We start from the raw sequence: 16,417 nt of genomic DNA, 5'->3' as shown, positions 1-16,417 counted from the left end.
CTGATTTTTTTCTCATTGATAATTCTTTAATAATCCTTTACTCAGGTTGCTGTTATTTCATTTGCATCAAAATCTCACTGCAGTCTGTTTTCTCTTTAATATGGATCGGTATGTATGCTGATCTTACTCATTCTCTACACACTGCTTTTTCCTCACAATTTTCATTACTTTGACTGGTCTCCGTGGTATCTGACAACTCTTTGTTAAACTTGGAGCTTGCTGCCTGGTAGGAAGGCTTGCTTTTGGCTTTTGTATTCACATCATCTGTCTCTCTTAATCAATTTTAACTCTGCTAGTTAGTTTTCCTAGAAAGCAGAAGAAACTAGGTGAACCGTTCTCTTTTTTAGCATCCCCTAAATAATCTGGCGTGTATCTCTGGCATACTGTTATTTGAAATTTCTTGCCCTAGATACCAAAACTCCAAGCAATTGAAAGATTATTGTCAGTGTTACAGGTATGTGTCAGAGAGAAGGGAGTGGCCGGGCTTCATAAGCATACTTGATCAGGAGATGGTAATCAAGTCCTCTTTGAATGGCTGTGTAGGGGCGCCTGGGTGGCGCAGTCGGTTAAGCGTCCGACTTCAGCCAGGTCACGATCTCGCAGTCCGGGAGTTCGAGCCCCGCGTCGGGCTCTGGGCTGATGGCTCAGAGCCTGGAGCCTGTTTCCGATTCTGTGTCTCCCTCTCTCTCTGCCCCTCCCCCGTTCGTGCTCTGTCTCTCTCTGTCTCAAAAATAAATAAATGTTAAAAAAAAAAAAAATTTGAATGGCTGTGTAACATTACGCAGATCATTAGATTGTTGGACCTTTTTCTGATAGTTTCCTCATTCATAAACCACAAAAGCCAGAATTCTCTGGGATGTTGTGAGGAACACAGGAGTATGTGAGTAATGCTTTCATAATACAAAGTACTGAACAAATGCAAAGTTTCAATTCAGCACTGGTTTCAAGAGTGATTTAATTATGGAGGTGATATATGATGGGATTTTTATTTTGTGATGTTCAAGTGTTTAGGAATCTGTTGAACTTCTCTTATAACAAAGTTACCAAAAAGAAAATATTGTCCCTTTAACTGTGGTGCTCCTAGTCTGGGCCTTCTGCTTACTGTAATATCATTGTCCCGTTAGGCTACTAGACTATACTGTGTCTCACTTGCGTATGTCACATTTATAGGTTTCTTGTAATGTCTCCTTTAAGTGTGTTCTGCTGTGAATTTGCTAGCATTCACATGGCTTTGGACTATGCCGATCAGATTGTCTTCCTGGTCTTCTGCCTCCTTCCCCAAACCCCAATGATGGATGATTTAGTTTTCCATATGACAACTGCCTTTCATTTGACCCAAAAGCTTTAGAAGAGTCACAGCTCCACCTTTCAATGACTTTTTTGCTCTCCCTTTCAAGGGACATACCACTGATTTTTTTTTGCATATGTGCTTCATTTAAGGATAAGTAGAAGACAGAACAGGAGAAGGAAAGAAAACTAAAGTTTAATAAGAACTCTTAAATAGAATTTCAGGAGTCATTCTTGGATTTCTCCATATTAGGCCAGAGAGTCAAATTACTACAGAGATGGGCAGATTAGTAAAATGCTGTACTTTTTGTTGGCTATAATTTCCTTCATATCTTCAGTTTACCTAACTTTAAGAATGCTCTCTAAAAAAAGTTTTAAACTCTGTGCCTTTGTTTGGAGGCTTCTCATTTGTCAGAAGCTCTTAATGCTCTGAAGTTGCCATTTCTATTAATTGTATACCAGTTAACTCCTTTTGGCCTACTTAAAATATCTTTTGCCTTTTTTACTGTGCCTATATCTGGCACATTTTACATTAACATCCTCTCCCCTTTACACTTTGCTTATCCTATAGAAATTGTTTACTTTTATTTTTTATTAGATAATATACATGGTTTAATCCAAAAGGTACATAAGGTTTTATGAGATTTCCCTTTCACCCCTGCCTTTCCATGTAGGTAACAAGTACTTACTTCTTACAGTTTCTTATAGTATCCTTCGAGAGATATTCTGTGCAATAACTAAACTAATGCATATATTCCTTCTTAACCCTTTTAGAAAATATAGTATGATAGTGTCTTAATGTACACCGTTACACTTTTCTTCTCATTCGTATCTTGGGAGATCATTCATGTCAGCATATGAAGCAGTCCCTCATTCCATTCATGGTCTTATGTCAGTTCTACTTTGACCTCCTGAATATTCTTGTAGTCTGAAGTATTTCTACTGGAATTCTCCATTTAAAAGTAATACAGAATCCATCTGATTATGTGCAAATAATGATTTCAGATTCTTTTCTTCATGTACAGAAAACCTTATTGTTATAGCTAAAAACAAGCTATTAAATGCTAATAAGATAATAAAATTATTTTTATCTTTATAGTTTGAATCAGCTTGGGTACTGACAAATATTGCTTCAGGAAATTCTCTTCAGACCCGGATTGTGATTCAGGCAGGAGCTGTGCCCATCTTCATAGAGTTGCTCAGCTCAGAGTTTGAAGATGTCCAGGAGCAGGTAAAAAAATGAAGCAAAGAAAAGCAGGTCAAAGAATACCATTTTTTCCTTTGGTCTTACATTCAGGGCCTCAGTTTTACCACCATGACAAGCCATGACTCATCACAGGAGTGTTCTAGAAATCTAAACCAAAATAGAAAATACCATAGTGAATGTAGGCAGAATTTCTTCTGGATTCATAAAACCATTTTCCTTCCCCTTCCAACGCTGAAATTTTTAAAGTCCTATATACTTTTTATATTATTATCATTTTTAAGATGTTATCTTTAAGTAATGTCTACACCCAGTGGGAGGTTTTAACTCACAACCCTGAGATCAAGACTTGCATGCTTCAGCAACTGAGCCAGCCAGGCGCCCTAAGCCCTGTATACTTTTTTAGAACATGTAAGCAGTTACTGGGCTTTTACTTGTAGGGATCTCTAGTAAGTAGCAGGTCTTTGCCACTTTTATGCAGAAAAAGACCTAGAAAACAGGTATTTTTTATTACCGCCAACTTTATCAAATTCATAATATAAATCACTGCTAAATGAGTATGATTTTCTTCTGCAGCTTAATTGAGGTATGATTTACATACAAAAAACAGCATATATTTAAAATGTACAATTTGATAAGTTTTAAGATAGGTATATACCCGTGGAACCATTATCACAGTCAAAGATAATATATTCCTCCCAAAAGTTTAATAGCTTTCTGCATTTTGATGCTCTTACATTCTTTGATTCTTTGTTCATTGCTGTCTTTTGTAAATAAGCTTAAGATAACATTTTTAATCCACTGAATAAGCCATTTGAACCTCTGCTCTGTATTAAGGGCTATATGAAAGGTTACTTTGGTGGTGGGGAGTCCCCTGAGATAAAAAATATGTATAAGAACTGGTTGGTTCCTCCTTTTAATAAACTTATACCCTGAGTGTTCACATGTATACTTTATAATATTACTGATCTTCTTCCCCCAGTCCCACAACTACTTCATTTGATTCCCTGATAATGAACTTAGAAATGTTCATAATGTCAGTGTGTACGTTGATTAGCTACCATATAATTTTGTAAAGAGTTATTGTGGTACTTTGGCATCTGAGAGAGTTATGAACAACCTGTCATTAATGAGTAATTTTTTCACAGGCAGTCTGGGCTCTTGGCAACATTGCTGGAGATAGTACCATGTGCAGGGACTATGTCTTAGACTGCAATATTCTTCCCCCTCTTTTGCAGTAAGTTTCTATTCTTACTATTTTTTTTGAGTAGTAAAAATATGGAAAGTTCCTCAGGAAGCAGTGCATTTTTAGAAATCATTTTGAATTTTCCATTGTTCTTTTTCATTACAGATACTTTCTTATTAACTTGTTCAGGTCATTTCTTCAGGCATCTAGCTTACTCCAGTGCCAGTATTCTGAATTAGTGCTGTTAGAATTAATTCAACTTTGTTTTCTGGAGAAAAGCTATTTAAAGACGTGTTTATGAGTAGCATTAAATGATTTAGTATTTATCTTATGCTATCAGATAATTAATGTCTATTATATAGTTTACCATTGTATCATCATGCTTATAGGTTATTTTCAAAGCAAAATCGCCTGACCATGACGCGGAATGCAGTATGGGCTTTGTCTAATCTCTGTAGAGGGAAAAGTCCACCTCCAGAATTTGCAAAGGTAATGATTAGGCTTATGGAAATGGGCAGAAAAAAGTACAATTAAAAGAGTGTAGCAACAAATATTAATGTGAACAGAAAGATTGGTAATTTTGCATAAAATTTAAAATGTTAGAATTTTATCTGTTTCTACAGAAATAGGGCTTTTTGTTTCTGTGTTGGGATAAATTTTCATTGTAAAAATTAGCTCTGAATTAATCTTAAAACCTGGCAATTTTTGTTTATAGCACAGTAAAATTCACAATTTATTAGCTTTAGCACTTGTGAAAATGTCTTTGCTTCTTTGGTCCACAAAGAGTGTTTTTCAACAAGGAATCTCATTCTGAGAACTGGTATATACTTCAGTCTCTGAAATTATTTTCCTTGGTCTCAGCATTCCCAAAGATGGAAATGCCACTTGGCCACTTGTTACTCCATTTCTAGAAGTATTAATCACCCCAGAAATTACCAAGTGTGTGCTGCTTGCCTTTTGGAATTTCTCACCTCACTTCTGGCTTTTATTCCATTGAATTTCATTATCATGTCATCTTCCCTTTACAGGTTTCCCCCTGCCTGAATGTGCTTTCCTGGTTGCTATTTGTCAGTGACACTGATGTACTGGCTGATGCCTGCTGGGCCCTCTCATATCTATCCGATGGACCCAATGATAAAATTCAAGCTGTCATTGATGCAGGAGTCTGTAGGAGACTTGTGGAGTTGTTGATGTAAGATATCTTAAAGTGTGTCTGTTCTTTTGTCCCTATGTTAGTTTATTAGTTTCTAAGTGCTGGTAAATACTAATTAATACACTATACTAATTTATTGGGCTTTGGGCTGCTCTTTTTTGTAACTTATATTGATGTCAAATCTGTTTGTTTTGAGGCTTATATAAAGAACTGCTCACCCTTTTGTTATGAACAGTCCTTCAGCGGGAACATTTGGAAAACTGTGTAATTCCAGTTAGTGATAAATAACCTGAGACCAACCCCTGGATAGATAGTGAAAGGCATATTGCCACTAAAAGTCATTCCTTATCTTTCTGTCTCATTTAGAGCTTAATCTAGACTGGTATTAGACTCTGAATTTTATTTTGCTGTATCTCCTTGTGATGCCTTTGTGTAAACAATTTACGGCTGTATTAATCCAATTTTTAGACAGTTCTTTAGAAGAAAAAATTAGACTGATAACATAATGGGGAAATGGTACGTTTACTAGCCACATGAAATTTAATTGAAGTAAGTACAAAGTAGATGAAAGGAGACATTACCCCAAATGTGATATGTGGAATGCATCAGATGAGTTTAATGTGCAGAATACAAAACTCTGAGAGTACAGCTGACCACAAACTGAGTACAGATGAACAGCATAATGCTGTTATGAATTAAAGGCAGATGAAGCTTTACGAGGCAGAAGTGCAGCATTCAAAACCTGGGAAGTAACCTTTTATGTTCTTTAGTCACTAGATTATGGTGTATTTTAACCATTTCTTTTTAGTCATCAGATCCTAAAATAAATGTGAGAGAAATGGCCAAGTTTTGAGAAGAGTGATCAGTCTCATTAAAGGGAAAAGAAAAGAGAATTTTTAAGGGAAGTTAAAGCATATTAACCTGAAGTTAAGATTTTCAATAAGCTTTTTTCACATATGTACAGGGTTTCATGGAGAGTATATTTTTGACTGGTAAGTTGGCTGAGGTTTAATAGAAAGAGTTCACTCTTTGAAGTGTGGAGCCTGGCTCTCATTTTTAAGTTAGTTTACCTGTTGGCACATTTTCAACTCTGAGGCAATGAAAACTGTATTCAAGAATGAGAGGGAAATCTTGGTATCCAGGTGATGAAATACCTGGGAAAGATTATTAGGAAAGATTTGTAGTTTTTATCCAAAAGTGCTAAATAAAGGGAAAGATAATTCCTCTAGGGGATATATGAAACCCATCCTCCTAGGGTTCTCTTAACAACTACCCGTAGGTACCTTTCTGCTCTAACATCATGTTACGTTATTTGGTTTGGATTTCAGCCCTAAGGAAAAGAGACTAAGGCCAGAACTCTTGCATTGATATTTCTTTTTATGGTTGCAGGCATAATGATTATAAAGTGGTTTCTCCTGCTTTGCGGGCTGTGGGAAACATTGTCACAGGCGATGATATTCAGACCCAGGTATGAATAAGTGGTGACTACTGTTTCCCTTCAGAAACAGTACATTGAACCCCGTGATTATGTTTCTATTACAGTATTTAACTCCATGTTTTTGGGGAGAGTTTCATTAATGTTTGTCAAAAATGTTGCCTTAGGCAGCTCCTTTACTACCTTCACTGTCTCTATCTTGTCTGTTTCTTGGAGCAATTTTGGGTTCCCTTTAGTTAGGTTTATTTCCCACTACTACTTGAAGTGGTTCTTGTGAGCATCTGAAGCCTCCAGTAGCAGCCTTTCTCTGTCATCTTCATCTCCTCTCTGATCACTTCCTTCTTTTTGTGCATGCTAAATCTCCTATGTGAGGAGGATTCTTCCTTGTTCTTTTTTTTTTTTTTTTTTTTTTTTTTGAGAAAGAGAACAAGCAGGGGAGGGGCAGAGGGAGAGAGGGAGAATCTCACGCAGGCTCCATGCTCAGCAACGATGCAGGGCTCCATCTCATGACCCTGAGATCATGACCTGAGCCAAAACCAAGAGCTGGACGCTCAGCTGACTGTGCCATCAAGGTGCCCCTTCTTTCCTTGTTCTTAATGTCACTCCCATTCTATTCAACCTCTGTATCAAGATATATCATTCACAGTGGCTTGTTCTTGATCTCTCTGATGCAATGGCATTGTCTTTAAAATTCTTTTCCTAGGCTTCTGTGGTGTTCCAGTTATTTTGAGTCTCCTGTCTCACAAACCACTTCTTAGCACGCTCCTTTTCCTGTTCTTGTTTGTGGGATTATCCCCTGGAGGGGATAATTATTCATTGATTTTATTTATAACTTCACCTATCACCCTGGTGCAGCTTGATTGAGAATTGAGAATAAGATTTTTAGCCATAACTCTTTCTTAACCAGCTCTGACTTAGGTGGAAGACATTTAATGTCTTCACTTTTCTAATCCCTAAAATTTGGATTTGTACTCAAAGGTGTCTTCCAAATCTAAAATCTACTTCAAATTTATGCTTCAGAAAGGAACCCATTATTTTCCCTGGTATATCGGGGCCTCTGCTTATTTGTTATTTACCTCAGTGAATGGCACCAACACTTGACCAATCCAAAAACCTGGACATTAGCTGGATTATTTCCCTGTTTTCCACCTCTGTCATCAGTCACTAGCTGCCATCTCTACTCATCCCTTGCATTTCTTGCTATATTCCTGTATCACCAGAAGGATGCTTATAAAATGCAAATTTGATCATGTCATTCTCTGACCTAAAATCTTTTTATGGCCTTCTGTTGTCCTTTGAGGGTGTTTAAGATCCTTTAAAATCTGGCACCAGTTTTAATGGAATTCTGTGCAACAGAATGAGGAAGCCCTTAAGCACTGATATAGAAATGCCTCCAGGTTGGGGCACCTGGGTGGCTCAGTCAGTTGAGCGTCTGACTTCGGCTCAGGTCAGTCATGATCTCATGGTTCATGGGTTCGGGCCCATGTCAGGCTCTGTGCTGACAGCTAGGAGCCTGGAGTCTTTCAGATTCTGTCTGTCTGTCTCTCTCTCTCTGCCTCTCTCTTGTTTGTGCTCTGTCTCTCAAAAATAAACATTAAAAAAAAAATACCTCCAGGTTATATCATTTAAAAAGAAAAACAAGGAGCAGAATAGTGTGTGGAATATATTAGTATTTATATAAAAGGAGGCAGAGAAGAGAAAAAAATAGTATGTATGTTTGATTATATTTGCATAAAAATTCTCCAGAAGAATACATAGGAAACTAATAATCTTGGTTGTCTCTGGAGAACTGGGTTGCTGGCATACAGGAATGGAAAGGAGGCTTTTAACTATATAGTCCTTTATTATACTTTCTGAATTTTTAAACCATTTCAATGTATTTGCTATTCACAAAAAGGTTCTTTCCCTCCCCGTACCATGCTCTGTGCTTCTGCCATGTTTATTCCTTAAATTAGCTATGACCACATTCAGCACTAAGATTTAACACAAGCTTGCTTCTCTCTGCTCAGAACATACATAGGCTTGCATCCCCATCCCTGCTTTTAACCACTGGCTCACACTAATGCACACTCTGCCACTAATGTCGTCTCATTCTTCAGGACTTCCTGTTACTGTTTTTTTCTCTGAGAAGCCATGTTCACTTAAGTTAGGTGTGCCTTCTTTTGTTTCATCCATCATACCACTTATCACACTGTATTGTAATTATCTAATCACTAGATTGTAAGCTTCTAGAGGGGGGAACGGTGTTGATCTTGTTCATTTTTGTATTTCTGTACAGTCTTAATAGTTCCTGGCACAGTGTTTAATACTGAATGAATGAAGTTCTGTATCTATACATCTACTTCTGATGTCCCTCAAGTTTTACTCCTGGGTCTCCAGTAGCCTGTTAAATATTTCTGCTGGCATGTCTCACATTTGTCTCTCTCAGTTTATCTTCTTCCCCCAGAAAGCCAGTTCCAGGTCTTGATTTTTCCCCCCCCATTTCAGTTAATGAGGTAACTATTCACTCCCACTTGAAGCTTTGCAGTCATATTTGGTGTCTCCATCTCTCACACCTTGTATAGCAAGTCACCAGCTCTTGTTGATTCTTTGTGTTTCAGTATCCATGTCTAATTACCTTAGAACCTTGAAAGGATTTGTACTTCACAGTTTTAGTCTCATTCTTCCTTGTAGCCTGTTGTTAATTTTAGGGGTACAGAACTCTTGCTTAATAGCCTCACTGCTCTATTCTTTCCTTATTTTGGTACTTTGTTGTAGCTTGTCTCAGCATTTTTTTGTTTCCAGCCTTTCTTATCTGCTGTGTCCTTCCTCCCTCTTCTTTGCTTATGAAATCCTATCCATGTTTCAAGGCAATTTCCCCACACCCATGAAGTCTTTTTTCATGATTACTCTGCAAGTACTGTCTTTAACTTGTGACAGGTTTATTTTTTTTTTATTATTTGACTTTTTTTTTTTTCCAAAAAAAATTTTTTTAACTTTTATTTATTTTTGAGAGACAGGGCATGAGCAGGGGAGGGGGAGAGAGAAAGGGAGACACAGAATCTGAAGCAGGCTCCAGGCTCTGAGCTATTACCACAGAGCCCGATATGGGGCTTGAACTCACTCACTGTGAGATCATGACCTGAGCCGAAGGACTGAACCACCCAGGCGCCCAGTGTTTGGATGTGTTTAGTTTCTAGAGCACATCTTTGGCATTTAAAAAATGGCTTTGTAATATCTTTTATACTGTTAAGATTGTGCCCCTTTAAACACAAGTTTTAATATTTTTTGAGCTGTATTAATAGGCAACAAATGGCTTTATTTTAATTTGCGTGTCTTTCATTACTTGTGAGGTAATCTATCAAAATTGTAGTTTCTCTTAACAATTTACATGTTAAAGACAGCAACCATCTTATCTGTTGTAATTTTTTTTTTTTGCATTACATAGTGTGCATTTTAAATTTTGTATTTTTTGACATGCAAATATGTCTATTTGATGAAATTTTAATTTTCCCCCTGTAATTTCTTCCATTGTTTTTATGCTTTGAAAGTCCTTCACTATCCCTAAACTAGGTATATACTGATAGTTCTGTTTTATGGTGTCTTTTTTATGTCTACTCTTTAAATTGGTTGTGGGTTTATTTGGTAATGGGTTAAGAATTTTTTAAAAATTCTTCTCAAAAATAAAAAAAATGTTTTTCAACCAGTTAACCTCAGGAAGAACTTTATTATATATTTAATTCCTTATAAATACCCGCATTTGTTTCTGGACTAGATATCTGTTCTATTAGTTATTCAGTGATTGATTCTTGTGCCTACCACAGATTATTTCAATCATTTTAACTTCATAATTTAGTTTTGGTAGAGTAGAGCTCCTTCGTGTATGTTTGTCACACTCTCTTTCACCTTTGTAAGCTGCATGATAGCTGGGGTCCTATCCTTTTTTATCTTTGTGTCCTCTAAAGCACCTGGTGTACTTCATGTAGTATGTATTTGTTCATTGACGGCCAGGTACAGTGTTATCAGAGGACTTAAAAATCTGAGGCTACTTCATATATTTACACATCCAAAAGCCTTTTAATATGTTGTAGGGATAGGAAGGTGAAGGACTAATACATTGTAGTACCTTATGAAGTAGCAGTTGTACAATTACAATGTGTCCAGCAGAACTGCTTTGGTAATGTTAGAAATGAATTCTTATTGTCAGTGAATATTCTTTTACATATATAAAGTTATTTCTAAAATTTCAAGGGGAGACATTATTTCTTTGCCTATATTGTTCCTAAAATAAATGAGTTAAAGATTTACTTCTCTTTGGATCAATACAGATTAAGTTTCAAACTTTTCCTTTTAGGTAATTTTGAATTGCTCAGCTCTGCAGAGTTTATTGCATTTGCTGAGTAGCCCAAAGGAATCTATCAAAAAGGAAGCATGTTGGACAATATCTAATATCACAGCTGGAAATAGAGCACAGATCCAGGTAATCCCATAGCATCTGTCTTTTTTCTTCTATTTTTATTGATAAGGTTTAGGTTTTTTTCTGTTGGGCTTACATTTTTTTTCCCATTATTGCCTTGCAGACCATTAACCTCCAACATTTTTATCTATTTTTTTTTTTATCCTACCTTACAGAAGTTTTATCCTACCTTACAGACTTTTGAAATTTATACTTTGGCCTTGGTTTTTCCCTGTGCCTTAAATATTTGATGATGTGCCAAGACCTGAGAGAGTGTCTTGTATTTTTGAAATGTTATGATGGTCTTTATACTAAATAGATTGGCTTTACTCTTGCCAAGTAAAATATTTTTTCCTAGCAGACCTCATCTATTGGATAACTTCAGTTTTTCATAAAACCTTTGGGGACCCATTTTTCTCTAAAAGGTTATCTTCCCTTTAATTTTGTTCTTCTGTTAGGTGGGAGAGTAACCCATGTGGAAGATAAGCAGTGGGCCAAAGGGTTCAGCACAGGCCCTGAGAAAGGCTGAACAACTGGTTGTAAAAGATAAAACACAGACCTCTGGGACTTTAATTGGAGGGGAATCATAGAGATAGTTATCTCATCCAATACTCTCATTTAAGGATGAAACTGAAAAATGATTTGTTCAAGGGAACCCCTAGTAAATGACAGATCAAGATGAAGTGTCTTTCCACTAAACTTTGCTGACTTTCTTCACTAGTGTAATAGAGTTCTTGATCAGGAAAGCGTGGTTAGTCATCCCCAGAATGCTGCCAGGGACTGAGATTGATAGCTATAGAAGTTCATACCATAGCATGCATACAAGGGGATTTCAGTGATAGTTGATTACCTGCTGCTGTTCGTGTCTTATGTAGAGTTTCTCAGTTTCTTGAGATAGGAAATTATACGAACCTATTTTAGGTTCTTGAGCTAAGGAGAAACATGAAAAAAGTAATTTGAAGCAGACTATTTTAGTGTTCATATATGAGAGGGGGTGAGTAAAAGTACTCTGCCTAACTATAGGCTCTGCTGGTAATCTGGGTGGGAGTTGGTAGGTTGGAATAGGATTGTGGCAGTGCTAAAGGGGAAGGAAAAGGGTGGCTCAGGAGGTTTTAAATTGAGATTGTAGAGACTTAGTGACTGATGAAATTTAGAATAAATAAATACAAAAAAGAGCCTTTGTAAATACAAAAAGAAGTTTGAGAGGAGACCTGACCTGATATAGAGGGTAGATGATATGTTTGAAGTGATTAGCAGATCTAAAGCAGATTGTTGGCTATCATGGGCTGGGGCACCCAAAAGTGAGGACTGGAGGGTTACATCACAAGTGTCGGAGTTGGATGCTGTGAAAGAAATGAGACTAGTGGAGGAACAGAAAATTGAACTTCCATAATTTGTTACTGTGGGTGAAATGAGAGAGGACAGTCAAAGAGAAAAGAACTTGGGCAGAAAACTAGGAGATTATAAGAACATAGACTCCAGGGAGAGTTATCAGTGTACCAAGTACAGTTGAAAGGTCAGGGGTGAGAGGACTTCAAGTTAATTTTTAAAGGAGGGAGGCGTGTCATTAGTGAAGCTAGCTAAAAAGTTATAATTAGTATCATGAAATTTTTGCAAGTTTTGTAATTTCCCTTTTCATTTAATTTTTAAATTTCAGACTGTGATAGATGCCAACATTTTCCCAGCCCTCATTAGTATATTACAAACTGCTGAGTTTCGGACAAGGAAAGAAGCAGCTTGGGCCATCACAAATGCAACTTCTGGAGGATCAGCTGAACAGATCAAGTAAGTGCTAGCCAGGTAGCATCTTGTAAATCAAAGGAAAAATTATTATGTCTACTAGTTATGAATGCTCTATGCTAATCTCTTGCAAGATTGTTCTAAGTTTCATACTAGACTCAAATTCTTCCATTCCCTCCTGCTGAAATAATTCCAGGATAAGAGAAGTAAGGCATAGTTGAGGTTTGAGACAATATTTGTATTTATAGGGTGGCTTTAGCCTACTCTGGAGCTTTTTTGTCAGAAACAGGTAGTCTAGAAGTTACTTGTAGAAGCCTTAAGAATCTAACCTTGGTACCTAATTCTTGCCATTTAAAAAAAAATTATTATTATTATTTTGAGAGAGAGACACACACACACACAGAGTGTGAGCAGGGGAGGGGCAGAGAGAGAGAGGGGGAGACACAGAATCGGAAGCAGGCTCCAGGCACTGAGCTGTCAGCACAGAGCCCGACACAGGGCTCGAACTCTTGAACTGCGACATCATGACCTGAGCCGAAGTTGGACACTTAACTGACTGAGCCACCCAGGTGCCCCTGATTCTTGCCATTTTTAGTTTACAAGTCTTACTAGAACTGGATCAGATTTGAAAGAGAAGTCTATCTTAGAATAAAGTGCTAAATTTAGTAGAGGCAAGTGTCTCCTGAGGTCCTGTAGTATTCAATAGAGAGAGATCTCTATTAGCTTGAGACTTAAATGACTCCTTGGGTGGCTTATAATCTTAATGGCTAGAGAAGGCATAAATATGGACAGGAATCAATTCCTCAGAGGAACATCATATAATTAAATGCTAAATTATGGGCATTCAGTATTTCAGATAAAAAAAGATTAATGATGAAGAGGAAAATGGAACCTAGACTCTTAGTCTGCCTTAACTTTCTTTATGGGGAATTCAAATGAGGGGAAGATGATTACAAATAAGTGTTGGGGGCACCTGGGTGGCTTAGTTGGTTGAGCGTCCGACTTCGGCTCAGGTCATGATCTCACAGTCTGTGAGTTCAAGCCCTGCTTCGGGTTCTGTGCTGACAGCCCAGAGTCTGGAGCCTGCTTCAGATTCTGTGTCTCCCTCTCTCTCTGACCCTCCCCCGTTCATGCTCTGTCTCTCTGTGTCTCAAAAATAAACATTAAAAATAAAAAAATTAAAAAAACCAAGTAAGTGTTGAAGTACTAATCCCTTCCTCATATGTAATATCAGGAAAAATACAACTACTCATATTGTTGCTTTGTGGGTTAAATGTTCACACTTAACTATAATTTTTAGTGCTCTGTTAGGAATTTAAAAATGTAAAAGGTAAAGTAGTCCTAACATTTCAGGAATTGGTTAGATACAGAATATAACTATACCTGAAATAATATTTAAATAGACTAACACATTTCAAGTAGCTATTTTAGTAAAGTTCATAATGGACGGGTTTTCGAGGAAGATTTCAAGTGGTCTTCAGAAGCATTTTGTATGAGATTAGGCTTTTTTCGACCTCCTGGAGATTCTATTTCTGGGGTACTATGATTATAAATATGCCACTACCGGTAATGGCATTTATCCCAGTAATGGCAGTAATAAGTAATGTAGAAGATACATGTTTTCTTAATTGAAATGGTTAAACTGTACACATATTTTTAAAACATTTCTAGGGACACCTGGGTGGCTCAGTGGGTTAAGTATCTGACTTCAGCTCAGGTCATGATCTCACAGTTTGAGGGTTCAAGCCCCGTGTTGGGCTCTGTGCTGACAGCTCAGAATGAGCCTGCTTTGGATTTTGTGTCTTCCTCTCTTTCTGCACCTCCCCTGCTTTTGCTCTCTCTTTCTCTCAAAAATAAATATTAAAAAAATAAAACATTTCTAAAATACCGTGGTATATTTCATTAGAAACTATTCAGGGTTATTTTGCTCTGTTAGAGAAAAGTAAAAAAGGCTACTATTCCTTTTTAAAACTCAGCATAGTTATTTAATATTAATGGAGTTCATTATCAATCTCCTAGCAGTTTCTTCTTAAACAGATGAAGTTAGTTGAAAAATTATTACAAAAATATTACAGTCCAAATTACAGAGAATAAACGAATAAAAGACATCTGGGTGGTTTTTGCTTATTCTTACTGAGTAGACAAGATTTAGATGCAAGAAACAATTAGAGTAACTTGGAAATAATCCATAATTTTAGGTTAATATAATCAAATGCTAAATGTGCCTTGGTTCTTAAGGGATAAAGAATATCCCTTAAGAGGATATCCCTTTATGAGGGATAAAGAATATGGCCTTAAATTAGAGAACGTTTCATGAAAGAGAAGAAACTCGCCATTTGGGTAGAGATTTGGTTATTTTGGAGGAGAGAGAATAGCAGGGGAAGTGTGAGGGAATGTGCACAGATAATGTTATTGGAAGAGGCAAATCAATATTGCTATAGTTTATTCTTCTGCAAGATGAGGAACTGATGGGCTTTGGAAACTGGGATGAAGGCCTTAGTATATTGGGAAGACTCTGAGTGTCTTTAGTGTTAAGAGTAATACAAAGAACATAGTATTTTGAGCAGAGGAAAAAGAAGGATCTGTAGGACTTGTTGCAGGCTATAAGCAAGGAAAGGGAAGAGTCAAAGATAAATGGGGAAAATGGTAGGTGGGTGCCCCTTTCATAAAAATTAGGACACAGAAGAAGCAACAGTGGTATATAATAGATTAATATAATCGTGATTAATCTCTGTGTACTTTTTCTGTATGTTTTTCTGTGTTTTCTAAATTTGTAACTAACATAATCACAAAAGAAGCTTGCTTTTTGTTTTTTAAGAAAAACAATGAGAATGATACAGATAAGTTAAAGGAATGGTTGACAGGTTTTGGTGACTCAAAACTATGGTGTAAAGGAAGGAGAAATGGTCAGAAATAGCTTTAAGCCTGATTTCTGTTAATAAGATATATAGCCTTTAATTGTCAGTAAGCATTTAAATAAAGTTAGGCATATTATTATTAAATTCATTCCTGAGTAAATAATAAAGCTAAATATGGTATGAACTTACTTAAAAAAAATCAAGACTTTTTAAAGGAACATTTTTAGTTTTACAGAATTGAGATGATAGTACAGAGTTCCTATATACTTCCCTCCCCTGCAGTGTCTTCTATTAACCATTCACATTTAGTGGAGCTACATTTGTTAATGAACCAGTACGGATACATTATTAACTAAAGTTCATAGTTTACATTAAGAATCACTTTTAGTGTTGTACAGTTCTATAGGTTTTAGTGAATACATGTCCTCTTTCTGCCATTGTAGTGTCATACAGTGTCACACTGCCCTAAAAATCCCCTCTGCTTCACCTATCGTCACTACTCCTTTACCCCCACCCCTCAAATCCCTGGCAACCACTATACTTTTTTATTGTCTTTGTAAAAGTTTTGTCTTTTCCAGAATGTCATATATTTGGAATCATATAGTGTGGAATCTTTTCAGACTGGCTTCTTTCCCTTAGCATGTCTAAGTTTCCTTCATGTCTTTTCATGACTTGATAATTTATGACTAATATTTCATGTCTGGATATACTACAGTTTATCCATTTGCCTATTGAAGTATATCTTGGTTGCTTCTAGGTTTTGGCAGTTGTGAATAAAACTGCTGTAAACATTTGTTTACAGGTTTTTGTGTGGACCTCAGTTTTCATCTCAATTGGGTGAATGTCCAGAGTACAATTGCTGGATTGTATGAAAAGCTTTATAAAAAACCACCAAGCTGTCTTCCAAAGTGATTATCCTATGTTGCATTCCCGCCAGCAAAAAAAAAAAAAAGAGTTCCTGTTGCCCCACATTGTTGTTAGCATTTGGTATTGTCAAGCATTTTGGATTTTAGCCATTTTAATAGGTGTGGCATCATTGTTTTAATTTGCAGTCCTCTAATGACATGATAATGATGTTGAACATCTTTTCATATCTTACTTGCCATCAGTGTATTTTTG

At 36.7% G+C, this 16,417-nt stretch overlaps 1 protein-coding gene across 3 annotated transcripts in view; it reads left to right on the top strand.

Annotated features, from left to right (window-relative positions):
- KPNA1 (karyopherin subunit alpha 1) overlaps window positions 1-16,417 on the top strand; it is a 70,843-nt gene that overhangs the window by 49,748 nt on the left and 4,678 nt on the right. For all 3 annotated transcript variants that reach the window (XM_043594316.1, XM_043594314.1, XM_043594315.1), the window contains 7 exons: window positions 2,387-2,518; window positions 3,640-3,728; window positions 4,067-4,166; window positions 4,706-4,869; window positions 6,220-6,298; window positions 10,599-10,724; window positions 12,358-12,485. In XM_043594316.1, the coding sequence (XP_043450251.1) occupies window positions 2,387-2,518; window positions 3,640-3,728; window positions 4,067-4,166; window positions 4,706-4,869; window positions 6,220-6,298; window positions 10,599-10,724; window positions 12,358-12,485 (818 nt within the window). The remainder of the gene's footprint in view (window positions 1-2,386; window positions 2,519-3,639; window positions 3,729-4,066; window positions 4,167-4,705; window positions 4,870-6,219; window positions 6,299-10,598; window positions 10,725-12,357; window positions 12,486-16,417) is intronic.

This window comes from Prionailurus bengalensis, chromosome C2 (genome assembly GCF_016509475.1).
Source record: "Prionailurus bengalensis isolate Pbe53 chromosome C2, Fcat_Pben_1.1_paternal_pri, whole genome shotgun sequence".
Taxonomy (NCBI): Eukaryota; Metazoa; Chordata; class Mammalia; order Carnivora; family Felidae; genus Prionailurus; species Prionailurus bengalensis.
The sequence above is the reverse complement of the archived record's forward strand: the minus strand, read 5'-3'. Positions and strand labels throughout refer to the sequence as shown.